The following is a 13,458-nucleotide window of genomic DNA, read 5'->3' as shown; positions in this document are numbered from 1 at the left end:
GTAGTTCTGGGCTGATCCCTCGCCTTCCTCATGATCATTGATGCCCCACGAGGTGACATCCTGGATGGTGCCCCAGACCGAGGAAGATTGACCGTCATCTTGAACTTCTTCCATTTTCTAATAATTGTGCAAACAGTTGTTGCCTTCCCACCAAGCTGCTTGCCTATTGTCTTGTAGCCCTGATGTCCTTACACAGCTCTCTGGTCTTGGCCATTGTGGAGAGGTTGGAGTCTGTTTGATTGAGTGTGTTGACAGGTGTCTTTTATACAGGCAACGAGTTCAAACAGGTGCAGTTAATACAGGTAATGAGTGGAGAACAGGAGAGCTAAAACAGGTGTGTGAGAGCCGGAATTCTTACTGGTTGGTAGGTGATCAAATACTTGTCATGCAGTAAAATGCAAATGAATTATTTAAAAATCATACAATGTGATTTTCTAGATTCCATCTCTCACAGTTGAAGTGTACCTATGATAAAAGTGACTGACTTCTACATGCTTTGTAAGTAGGAAAACCTGCAAAATCGGTTTTATGTGCACAAAATAAGTTGTGCTTGTGCTATTTTAATTAGTATTTAAACCTTATATTTAGCTTAGATTTTCATGTTTTGTTTTAGTAATGCCTTGTTTTATTAATTGCAGTGCCTAAACTTTATTTCACTAGCAAATTATTTACATGTTCTTAAATCTAATGTTTCAGCTTTAGTTAAACGATTAAAAATGTACACACTTTTGTTTTTGTTACACACTGCAAAAAAAAAGCACTGCATTATGGGACACAGCATTCTGTTCAGTGTGCTCTTCCAGGTATTCTACACATAAAGTGCACAATGTAGATAGATTCTGCAACTGATAATATGCCATTCTGACCAGTCTATTTCTAACATTTTCTTGATTAATGGAGCAGCAAGATAACCTACTACACTTATGCAGTATGCAGCAAAATGTTATTCGCTAAGGCAATCTTCCATTAGCACGACAAAACCCGACTTAGTTTTAACATCAGTGAAGTATAACGCGGAAGAGAAAGTCACTCGCAAGTCTCATTCATTTTAGTAGTAATGATTTTATTCAGTTAAGAAATCAGCACATTGAACATATTTACCTCTGTACATACAATGGTCTATTGCACTTATTATGAAAACAAAAAAAAAGGAAAAACACTATCACCACAGGCCTATCATGGGTAACAGCTTATGCATTTACGATATTTACATTTTGTTTGTCTATTTAAGTTAGAGCCTTGCTTTATAGGCCAGTTCACATTACACAGCACAATCTGAGGTTCTGATGTATTCACAGGAATATCTGAGGCATTTACACTATATCATCCCTCAAAATGTGTTGTTAATCAGGCATCATAAAATTTGGTCACTCTCAAAGGAATTAGGCATAGGGATGTTCACACTTCCTCTGCTGGCTAAAAGAACACTTTACCACCCGGTCAGCGGTTACCTGTATAGTTTGCTCTTAAAATGTTAAATAAAACTACTTAAAAAGTCTGATTGGCAATATTCAGCAGTATATTCACCTCAGAGAAAGAACACAGGATGCGTATCGCTCCTCTGAACTCATGTAAACGGATTTCAAGAGCACACTTGTATACTGTAGCTTAAGATCACTGCTCATTTGTTAGTGCCAGTGACGTGTAAGTGCGTTTAATCCATGTTAAAAGTCCAAATGGCATTCAGCAGCAGCTATCCAATGTTTACTTGATCTGAAAATTCAAATGTACAAAACAAAAAAAAAGAAAAGAAAAAACACTTTCAGTCATCCAAGAGCTATAGCCGTATGAACCAGGGCAAACAGTGTTCACACGGTATAGCAATGGCTGATGTGTTTGTGAGTGCTGTACAGTAGTTTGCCATCAATCCAGTGGTTTCAGACGAGGTAAAAAAAAGAGAAATAAATTCACACAGATGGCTCCAGGTAGCGGAAATGTATTAGTTAGAGTTAATGCTCATCTTTGTCTCTTTGACCCTTCTTCTCTTTCTCATCCTGCAATGCCGTGCCAAGTTTCTTAATGAGAACAGACAGAACTTTATCCAGAGGGTCCATCACTCCTCTCTGCAGCCACTTGGGAATCGTAGTCCTGGCATGGTGGAATCCCAGCTTCTGCAAAATGTAGTCCACACCCACCGGGTCGATCTTACGGCCCGTCCACGAGATCAACCTGAAACATTCCATGTGTCAAATGACTTTATTACAGACATTAAATGTTGGTGAAATATGTACTTGTATGGAGTGAGCAAGTATACCGCATATAACCACCTATCAATGTCCAACCACCAATGTCCAAAAATGAAAATTAGCCCAAGATTTACTCACCCTCAAGTCATCTTTCTTTCAAACGAATAAAATAGTCGGAGTTATATTTAAAAAGTCCTGGCTAATCCAAGCCTTATAATGGCAGTGAATTGTTGCCTTGTTTATGAAGTCCATAAAAGTGCATCTCTGCATCATATAACTGCTCCACACGGCTCCGGGTTTTTAAAAAGGCCTTCTGAAGCGAAGTGTTGCTTTTGTGTAAGAAAAATATCCATATTTAAAAATGTCTAGACTAAAATAACTAACTTCCGGCCGAAAGGTGTACGAAATTCGACTTACGGCGAAGGAGTAACCCCTGATGCGATGTATAGGAGCATCGCAAGTTGATGCCTCTCGCAGATTGGGATCTTCTCTTATAACAAAAACCTCCGCCATTTTTCTCCGCAAAATTCTCGTTTTAGACTATTTCATGATCTGTGTTTTGCTCTATCCTCTGTACTTCTGTGTTTGTCAATACGTATGCGTCAAGGGTTCAAGGGTTACTCTTTAGCCGTCGAATTGCGTACAGCAATCCACCGGAAGTTAGTTATTTTAGTCTATAAAATTTTAAATATGGATATTATTCTCACACAAACGCGCCTCTTCGCTTCAGAAGGCCTTTATTAACCCCCTGGAGCCGCGTGGAGCAGTTATATGATGAATAGATGCACTTTTATGGACTTCATAAACGAGGCAACAATTCACTGCCATTATAAAGCTTGGATTAGCAAGGACTTTAATATAACTCAGATTTTATTCGTCTGAAAGAAGAATGTCATATACACCTAGGATGACTTGAGGGTGAGTAAATCATGGGCTAATTTTCATTTTTGGGTGAACTAACCCTTTAAATGTCCTAGCAATAACTCAGAACACCCTAGCAACTGCCCAGCATCCACTCAGGAACACTCTGGCAACTCTCTCACAATGATTCAGCAACAACCTAGTAAAGTGCAAGCACCTACTCAGAACACCCCAACAACTCCCTAGAAAACAGAACTACATAAAAACACCATAGCAACTATAATGAAAACCCTCGCTAATGTGTTGTGGGTGGTTGCTAGGTTATAGCAACACCCTAGAATCCAGCAGAAAAACTGTAGAAACCATCTAAGAACTACTTAGAACTTGTATCAACCAACCATAACACCCTAGCAACTCCTACCCATCCATTCAGAAAATGTTATTTATCATCACCTAACAACACCAAAACAACCACCCAGAACCCCACAGCAACTCCCTACCATCCAGTCAAAAAAAACGTAACCACTACCTCGCAAAATCTGAGAAACCAGTCAGAACCCCACAGCAACACCTTACCATTCAGTCAGAAAACCTTAAAGGTTCAGTGTGTAGTTTTTATGAGGATATATATTGACAGAAATGCAATATAATATACATAACCGTACATTACTCCACTGAAAACATAGTTATGTTTTTATTACCTTAGAATGAGCCATTTCTATCTACATACCCCGTGGGTCCCCTTACAGTGAAGTCACTATCTTGCTCCGTCATGTTTCTACAGTAGCCCTAAACGGACAAACTTCTCTACCGAGCACTGGTCACTCTCTGCTCTCTCCGACAACAATACTTTTGTCCTGTGTCGGCCCCCATAGCTTCTCTATGTGCTCCGAAAGGGAGGGTTGAGTGTTGGGGGTGCAATTCAAAACCTCACCACTAGATGCCGCTAAAACACACACAAAGCACCTTTAACTGCCACAAGCAACCACCTAGATCCCCACAGCAACCAGCCAGAACACCCTAGCAACTCCCTACCATCTAGTTAGAAAACCTTAACTACCACCTAGCAACACCCGATCAACCACCCAGATCCCCACAGCAACCAGCCAGAACACCCTAGCAACTCCCTTCCATCGAGTCAGAAAACCTTAACTACCACCTAGCAACACCCGATCAACCACCCAGATCCCCACAGCAACCAGCCAGAACACCCTAGCAACTCCCTACCATCGAGTCAGAAAACCTTAACTACCACCAAGCAACACCCGATCAACCCCCCAGATCCCCACAGCAACCAGCCAGAACACCCTAGCAACTCCCTACCATCGAGTCAGAAAACCTTAACTACCACCTAGCAACACCCGATCAACCACCCAGATCCCCACAGCAACCAGCCAGAACACCCTAGCAACTCCCTACCATCTAGTCAGAAAACCTTGACTACCACCTAGCAACACTCCAGCAACCACCTTGAAACCTCTATAACAACCAGCCAGAACACTCTAGCTACTCCCTACCACCCAGTCAGAAAACATTAACTACCACCTAGCAAAATCTGAGAAACCACCCAAATCCCCAAAGCAACCAACCAGAACACCCTAGCTACTCCTTACCATCCAGTCAGAATGCCTTAAAAACTGCTTAGCAACATCCTAGCAACCAGCACAGATCCGCACAGCAACTGTCTATTTGATTTGAGACATCAGCTAGGTCTGTGTGGAACATGAGTTGAGGTCATGTGACAACAGTGTTACCGTAGTGTGGGCTCCAGATGCCATGTGTTGCAGAGGAACTCTCTCCAGTCCACTGTGGCGTAGTTCACTCCCTCTTCCTTTTCCTTGTTCTCTGATGACCCGTCATCCTGCTGCGCGGTGGGGCTCTTCTGACCAGGTCGCGATGCGAAGATACGCGGTGCAAAGAGAGCTGCAACACAAGCACATGCTCAGCGACAAGGGACATTTATGAAGAAAGGAAACAGAGTGAATCTGGATTTCATGATCTCACCTTTCTCCTTTTCTTTAAGGTATGCTGACACCAGGTCATGCAGGAACATGATGAGCTCTGCATCCATGGTGACACAGATGTGATCGGTGAACTCAGTGACCACACTGCACTCCACTTTGGGCTTACTGCCGGCATCTGCAACACAGCTCAGAGTCAGCGAGGTTTCACACTATACAGGCTTCACAAGGGTCTAGAAACCTTAGGAATAAACAATAGCAATGTAGCTGCCAGAGGCTACCAGAAAATCTGGCAGGTTATTAGTCTGTACCACTGAGAGTAGGTTCCTCTGGGTCTTGTACATGAATGGATTTGAACTCGAGTTGCATTTTGGGAAGGGCGAAGATGGTCTCTGTTTCGTGGTTGTAGCTGGAGGAGCCCCTGAAGCCGCTCAGAAGGCTGGAGCTCTTTGCTGTCGCGCCACTTTCGGAGTTGTTTGCATCCACGTTACGCAACAAGTTCAGCTCTGACACAAGAAAAGAGAGAATTATTTCAAGGAAAATAATATTCCATTTCAAGAACATGAAATATGGTAATCATAAACAATATGTCTTTACACTAGCTCTGTTCTAAAACTTTAGTGAGCTGCCTTTATAGACAGCATTTTATCTCTTTCCCCGCCATTGACAGAATGTTCTGTCATTTATGACAACGGAGCGTTGTGCCCTACGTTGACGGAATTTTCCAGCTTTCTGTGTTTTATACGGCAGGGGGCGCTATTACGCAACTTCTGAATCTTTCTTTGAAAAAAACAACAACACTATTTTCTCAACTTTTTATTCAAAATGTTGTTTTTTCAATTAAACATACCCACGTTAAAGTGTTGATAAAAGTAATTTTTTTTAAAAGAATGCATGAAGCTACATTAAAAATGTGTTGTCTAAAAGCAGAGGCTCTGTTCTTGCTTTTGATATATTGGAGAATTAAGTGAATGTCAATTCCGAACAAATATACTTACAATTCACTCAATTCTGAGAAGTATAACCACCTAATTGTTTAAATTTGATAAAAAAAATGTACGTCTACCCAAAATGTGTGTAAATGTGCATTTACATGTTTGTAAGTGGTGTGTTTTTAGCTTAGCGACATGCTAATGAAAAAATCTTTGAAAATGAATTTAAAATCTACTCTTCTGCAGTTCACGTGCAGGATAGAGCTGTTACGATATCAGATTGTCATTACGCGATTATTGTGGCCAAAAGAAATCATGATAATATTAAATCGCAATATTTATAGAAATGTGTGGGGGAAATATGCTATTAGTATGCTACAGTTCTGAATAGGTGTTGAGTGTAACCATTAGTGTTAATTTTGTCAGCAATTTTTTTTATTTAGGTCTTGGATACTTTTTGTTTTTTATTATACTTAGTCAGCCTGGTCCTGGTTTTGTTTAGTCTACTAAAATTTGACTAAACAACTTTCAGCATAATGGTTAAATTGATAATGATTATTTTTCTCAAATTATAATTATAATGAGAAATTTATTTTGACATTTCAACAGATTTATTGCACTTTAACCTATAAAGCACAAACTGAAACTCAAAAAACTGACCTCATCTAGTGTGCTGATTTATTATAGGCTATTTATCATATAAATTAACATACACTCTGTCTACATTATGAAACCTGGTAAAACAAAAAACTTCTATCAAAAATTAAAATAATAATAGTAATCCTAATAATTCTAAATTACATTCATGTTTTTCTATTAAAACAATAGCAAAATAGACTTTGTACTGCCACACAGAGGTTGCATAAGTGCATGCATTCGCAATCGCAAACAATATAGTCGAGATCAATGTTTGGATTTATTACAGTTCGTCACTGTGAAGGTTTGATCGCAGATTTAGCCACAGTATACAACACAAGCGGCTCGTTACAGAACACAGACGGGCTGAATGATATGCTTCCGCAGTGTAGAGAGAGGCGTGCACATGGTTACCAGATTGCAAAGATTAAAACTCAGGAAGATAATGTATCCTTTTAACAGAAAAGCTCTGATTGGGGGATTTAAACCATTCACAACCGCAAACATGAAAGCTTGTAGTAGACGCTTGTTCAGCAGTCTGCAATATTTGCACACATATTTTTTATTTTGGTAAAGTTTTTATTTTTTCACTTACCTTTTTATTTATCAATAATATTGCATGTTGATATAGTCATAGTTATTGTTCAATGACCTTATTCACTGATGAAATTTTTTGATGAACAACAAAATTAGCACTAGTAACCATAGGTGTACAAAAGTGCTTACTGTTGATCTCCACTTCCTGCAAACTGGGGCGTCTAACAGCCCTTTTTTTTTTACAGAATTTGAAAACTCCCACACTGGCGGAATTTTTTTTTTTTTATAGAAGTGTCTGTCACCTAGCAGTAGTAGTGTGTGGCAGTAGTAACTACACACTGCGTCATGTTTTTTGTTGTTGTTTTTTTGCAATACCACCCCCTATTATGTTGGAGTGTCAACCAGAATATTTATGATATTACAATATAGGCAACAGACTGCAAGGCAGCTCACTAGGTTTGGAACAGAGACATTAAGTATGCATCATTTACCTTCGTTCCTCATGGCAGTGACATAGTTAAACCATTCTTTGACTGTAGCCACCCCATGCGGAGGGTTTTCATGACGACGGCGGGTAACCTTAGTGATGGTTGCCATTGGGCTCTCCAGAGCACCACAAGGCTTGGTTACCATGGTATTATGCCCAAGGTGAAAGTCAAGGGTTTGAACTATATATGTAGAATCATCACTGGAGCCTAGACAAAAAAACACAACCTGTTAGTTGGAATGGACATGATGGTTGAATGGATGGACAGAAAATTAGCACTGTGTCTGTACCATCCTCCCAGATCTTCTGTGCTTCAGTCCAGAAGGCGATGTTAGGCTCTTCCAGATGGAACAGAACCCAGGACTTGGAACGGAAGTTGGGCCCATGGAAACAAGCCAGAGTCATGTGGTTGCCATGGAGACTCATCGAGCCGCCCAGCTGCACAGCATCCTCTGGGAGGGGCATCTGGAAGAGGGAAATGTGACATCCAGCCACCATCTTCAAAACGTTGGGCCAATGTCTGTGATGAGCTGCGTCCATATCTGAGAGGGGAAAAAAAAACATTTATGTTGGTCTTTACAATTTTGTTGTTAATGAAATTACATTATTTTACAAGTAAAATGGTCACAAGGACACTAACAGAGTTCAGCTGCTCCTTTGTCCATGTTGATGACCGGGGTTTTTGGAGGATTGTAGGGCACCGGACCCCAGGTGGACAGGGCTCGCTTGCTGGTGTCAAACTGCTGTGTGAAGAACTCCTGCAACTTCATGCCGATCTTTATCAGGTCAGGGGTGGTGGAGCGGGAGATGATCACCTGGAATATGTCCCACTGCAAGTCTCCATGTACAAAGATCTCACTGGAGGAGACGCACATCAGAGAATGTTTGTTATGGTTGAGGTAGTCTCCTACATTTCTTTCAGTTGATAAGCTAGTATGATTGGCAGTTCTTATAACCTTACCTTTTCTCAGATAGACTGGCCTCTGTCGTGCAAAGGTTCACTTTCCACTCATCCTGCAGTTGCAGGTCAGCGTTACTGAAGATGCCCATTAATATACTGGAACCCATATAGTCCAGCCGGGCCTCTGTGGAGCCCATGGTGATCTGAATCTTATGGCTGGGCTGCTGATTTGGATGTTCTGAAATGTGGGCTAGAAGAACAATCGGTTTTCAGTTACTGAAGAGGATGACCAGACACCAGGGTTGTGTGCCATACAGAAATGAAAAAAGAAGTCTTTTCATATGCAATTCCTCTCATGAATTTCAATTAAAGAAATTAAAGTCATACATGCTCTAAGTGTATTTGTATTTATTGTATTTATTAATTAGAAGCAGATTTTTGACGTATATCTGATGACGAACATTCGAGTGTAATGGATCATCAAAAAAATGCAGGGTGGAGACTTAGTTCTATCGTTCAGTTGTTGATTTAATGTTTGAATGGAGCTTGCAGTCGATTGTAAGTAAAGGGCAGGGTTTTTAATTCCAACATATGTCACCAGTGAGAAGTTAATTAAGTTATGACATCTTAATTAAATTACGAGGTTAAAAGAAAAATATGCATATATGATTCATTTGCATAGAAGATCAATAACTTGCATTTAGAAAGAGAGTACACTTGTTTACACTTTGTTTTAAGGTGTCATTGTTACAGTGTAATTATGTATTTACGTACTGAGTAATATTAATCAACAACATGTACTTAGTATAGGATTAGGGTTCGGTTAATTGCATATAATTATGCATAATTTACTGTTTGTGATATTACTATGAAAGTACATGTAACATACTTGATGTAACAAGGACATCGTAAAATAAAGTGTTCCCCTTAAATTTCAATTTCCTTCCTAGTTTAACAAATACATTACATTTTTCAGTATGAATTACCCATAAACGTTATCATACACAGCATACCGTATTTACAGAAACTCGCCTGTAGAAATATGTATTTAAATAACAATTCATAAATAATGAATTGATAGTAGTACATATGATTTATATTAAAATATGCTAAAAATATTATACTTTTATACTAATATTATACTACTGTATCATTTAACATTTTATGGACCATGGTTGAGGAACACCGTTTAACAGAACATTCTAATTTATTAAATATATAAAATCAACAGATTCAGTCAATATTAATACTTATTTTTATAAAGCTATCTGAAAACTGAAATTTGTTTTGATAGCTGTTGTAACTGGTTATTATAACACTATTAGAAATATGTCTAATAATTAGAGAAACTGTGTATTCAGGAAAAACAAATAATGAATTAATTAAAGTATACTTACAGACCATCTCCAGTGTGTTAACGTCAATGTTCCCACCCACCACTCCTCCTTTGGAATCCAGTTTGGAGCGACCCAGTCCGACAGACATGCTGATCTCACGATCTCGGTTACTGCCCACTGACAGGCGGCCCTGACTCTTCAGCCCACTCGTTGTCCAACTGTTTAAACACACACACACACACACACACACACATTCATAAATAGACATCAAACAGAGAGATATTAAGCATGTTAACAGCTGCACTAATCAAATAGTTTCTGTAGGTCTCACGTACGTATTGTTGCCCATGACATTGCTCATGTTCATCTGGACATTAAGCTGTTTAAGGTTGATGGCGAACACCACCAGTGTCTCCCATGGTGAACCCTGCTGTGCTGCTGCTGTTTTTCCGTTCCGAAACGATGGGGTGGAGGTCTTGGTGACAGAGTCTGTAGAGACACACAGACACAATAGTTTTTTTTTATGTAAGGTTCATAGAGCCACAAAGCTGCACATCATCATCAAACCTCTAGCGGCATGTATGTGTACCTCTGCGTGGTGCTGAGGAGTCAGACACGCTGCGGGAACGTCCAGTTGCAGGTGATTTGAGGTGTGCGTGGCTTGGTGTGGCATCAGTGAAGACAGAGGAGGTGGGGTGCTGAGTGGATTGGCCGTCCCACGTCCTCCAGTACGCTTTTCGGCTTGACTCAGGAGACAGGTGCTGGGCGATGCTCTCCACAGAGTCTGGCGTGGCAGGACCTGAGGCTACAACACACATTTTATAGCAGTTATCATCAATGCTTTCCACCATTCATTTGAAGATGCAAGATGACTGGAAACAGGAGAGTGGATGTACATTACTGTTCAAAAGTTGGGACTTTTATTAAGATATTCAGGTTAATTTTAATCTCATGCTTTCTGAAGCAATTCCTAAAAAGATAGTTCATCCAAAAGTGAAAATTAAATTATTTTCTCACCCCCATGTCGTTCCAAACCCCTTAGACTTTCAAAATATCGTATCCCTCCATTGAAAGTCCATAACCAATACTTGGAAGATCCAAAAAGCTCATAAATGCCTCATAAAACAAAATTTTTTGGTCAATCAAAGACTTTTGAACAGTGTTGGGTAAGTTACTATAAAAAAGTAATTAATTACAAGTTACTAATTACATCTTTTATAGTGTAATTAGATTACCGTACAAATTACTAATTACTTTCTAAATCCTATAATCAACCTCGACTAGTTAAGTGATTCAATTAATTCAAATAAATAATATAAAACGGCATAAATTATTCTTATTAACTGACCAAAGTATTAAAAATGTGAGGATACATTTTTATGTTAATTCCACTATTGTATTATATATATAATTGTTCCACAGACAGTCTATACACAGTATTTAGTTCCATTACATCAGAAGTAACTAATTAAATTACAGAAAAAAATAAGAGTAATCCCTTACTTTACTTTTTCAAGGGAAAAGTAATTAAATTACAGTAACTAATTACTTAGTTACACCCAACATTGCTTGTGAAGATATGTGATCGCTTCATATGTTGAACAAATATTATTTAGGCTTTTATTCACATATAAACACACATACATAGAACGTTCCACATATAGCAAACAGGAAAGCTTGTCTGTGCAAGAACAAACCTCATTGGTTCTCACGCATCACATGCATGTTTGAGCTTCCATGTTCATCATGTGTGATGTGCTCTGTGCATGCGTGTCAATCATTGTTTAGACGTAAAAGGCTAAATTAAATCTGTTCATTTTATAAAGCAATTTGAACCGCTTGATTCATATGAATTTGTTTTTACGAAGCCTTTTTGGATCTTCTAAGTTTTAATTACCTGGACTTTCGACAGTGTTATGGGTTTTGAATGACATGAGGGTGAATACATGGTGAACTATCCCTTTAAACAGCTCAATACCCCAAACTTAGCTTCATCCAATCACAATGCTCTTTTCCTTTTGCCTTTTCTACTCCTTTTCTCTAGTTTCAAATGTAGCTTTGTCTATTAAATTCTGCCTAAAAGGCATCTCTTCACTGTTGCAGATGAAACTGCTGTTTGGCATGTACGCTGAGCACCAGTGAAGGGTTGCTTTCTCAAACTGCACGTTGTTGTCCAGCAGGCATCTGTCATGGTTACATACAGTTTGCTTTCTTCTTTCTAGACAGCAGTGCATGAAATGGCCTTTATATCTCAAAATAACAACAGAATGATGAAATGTGTGACACCAAAAACGGATTTCAGAAATGGAAGTATGCTCCAGCAACTGAAAAACATTGTATTGTGATTGCCACACTTCAGTAGCACAACTTTTTCAATTCTGAATAGAATATGTAAAAAAAAAAAATATAACACCCATTTAATATCTCAATAATAATTTACAATGTTGCCATTTTCGTTACTGATTTGTTGGTCAATTAAATGCTACTTTTGTGAACAGAAGCATCAATTTCTTCCAAAAACTTAATGGGGATTCCAAACTTTTGAACAGCAGTGTAATGTTGAGAGTATACATGTATAACCTGGTAAGTTAATGGTCTGGTCGCCTAGAAACAATCTCCTGGCAATGCTTCTGCGGTACCAAGCTCGTGGGAACGCAAGAATCTCACTCAGACGTCTCATGTCGTACTTGAAGGATGCAGAACCGATATCACACACCGCTAGTAAAACAAAACATACACACACATTGTCATAAATTAGTTACTGAAACAACTGAATTATAGTTAAACACACTTCATTTCAAAAGTTTAGGGTTGAAAATACTTTTTTTTTATGTTTTTCTGAAAGAAGTCTCTTATGCACAAAAATACAGTAAAACAGTAATATTGTGAAATATTATTACAATTTATAATAACTATTTTCTATTTGTATACAATATAAAATGTGCCTTATTCCTGTGATGGCAAAGCTGGATTTTCAGCATCATTACTCATTAGTCTTAAGTGTCACATGATCCTGCAGAAATCATTCTAATATGCTGATTTGGTGCTCAAGAAACACTTTTCAATGATTATCGATTTTGAACAGTTGTGCTGCTTAATATTTTTTGTTTTCAGGATACTTTGATGAATTGAAAGTTCAAAAGAACAGCATTTATTTGAAATATAAATCTTGTAACATTATACATGCATTTACGGTCACTTTTGATCGATTTAAAATAGTTCTAGCTGAATAAAAATATAATTTTTTTTTTTTTTATTTGATTACTGACCCCAAACATTTGAACAGTCATTTAACAGTAGTGTCATACAGTCGTAGAAGGCTTTAGTAAAGTGATACAATCCGACATCCTGAAGGATATCCCAGCATTTAATTTTGAATTACTCACCTGAGATGTTGATAAGAGTGGTGTCCATCTTCCCACCCTTGCTGGCAATGGAAGTATCAATAAATGCTGGACATCCTGTTCGTCTCATCCTGGAAAGACTGACTTTCACAAACTCCAAGTTGATGGAGAGAGAATCTTTCCTGCCCGTCACTGAAGAGGCCTCTTCGTCCACTGCTCCTGAAAGAACCAAAGTCATCGTCAGAATCTTATAAACTTTGATATACTGTAAAGAGA

General features: G+C 38.7%; 1 protein-coding gene across 1 annotated transcript in view; it reads right to left on the bottom strand.

Annotated features, from left to right (window-relative positions):
* Positions 1 to 1,043: 1,043 nt before the first annotated feature.
* Positions 1,044 to 13,458, bottom strand: part of kiaa1109 (KIAA1109) — a 57,775-nt gene continuing 45,360 nt past the window's right edge. The window contains 13 exon segments of the mRNA XM_079842274.1: positions 1,044 to 2,169; positions 4,802 to 4,970; positions 5,052 to 5,186; positions 5,320 to 5,514; positions 7,605 to 7,808; positions 7,891 to 8,142; positions 8,241 to 8,458; positions 8,562 to 8,751; positions 9,899 to 10,056; positions 10,174 to 10,327; positions 10,428 to 10,643; positions 12,419 to 12,556; positions 13,225 to 13,401. Of these exon segments, the coding sequence (XP_079698400.1) occupies positions 1,950 to 2,169; positions 4,802 to 4,970; positions 5,052 to 5,186; positions 5,320 to 5,514; positions 7,605 to 7,808; positions 7,891 to 8,142; positions 8,241 to 8,458; positions 8,562 to 8,751; positions 9,899 to 10,056; positions 10,174 to 10,327; positions 10,428 to 10,643; positions 12,419 to 12,556; positions 13,225 to 13,401 (2,426 nt within the window). The 3' untranslated portion in view covers positions 1,044 to 1,949.

The sequence above is a fragment of the Gobio gobio genome (assembly GCF_949357685.1).
Source record: "Gobio gobio genome assembly, chromosome: 18".
NCBI classification, from domain to species: Eukaryota; Metazoa; Chordata; class Actinopteri; order Cypriniformes; family Gobionidae; genus Gobio; species Gobio gobio.
The sequence above is the reverse complement of the archived record's forward strand: the minus strand, read 5'-3'. Positions and strand labels throughout refer to the sequence as shown.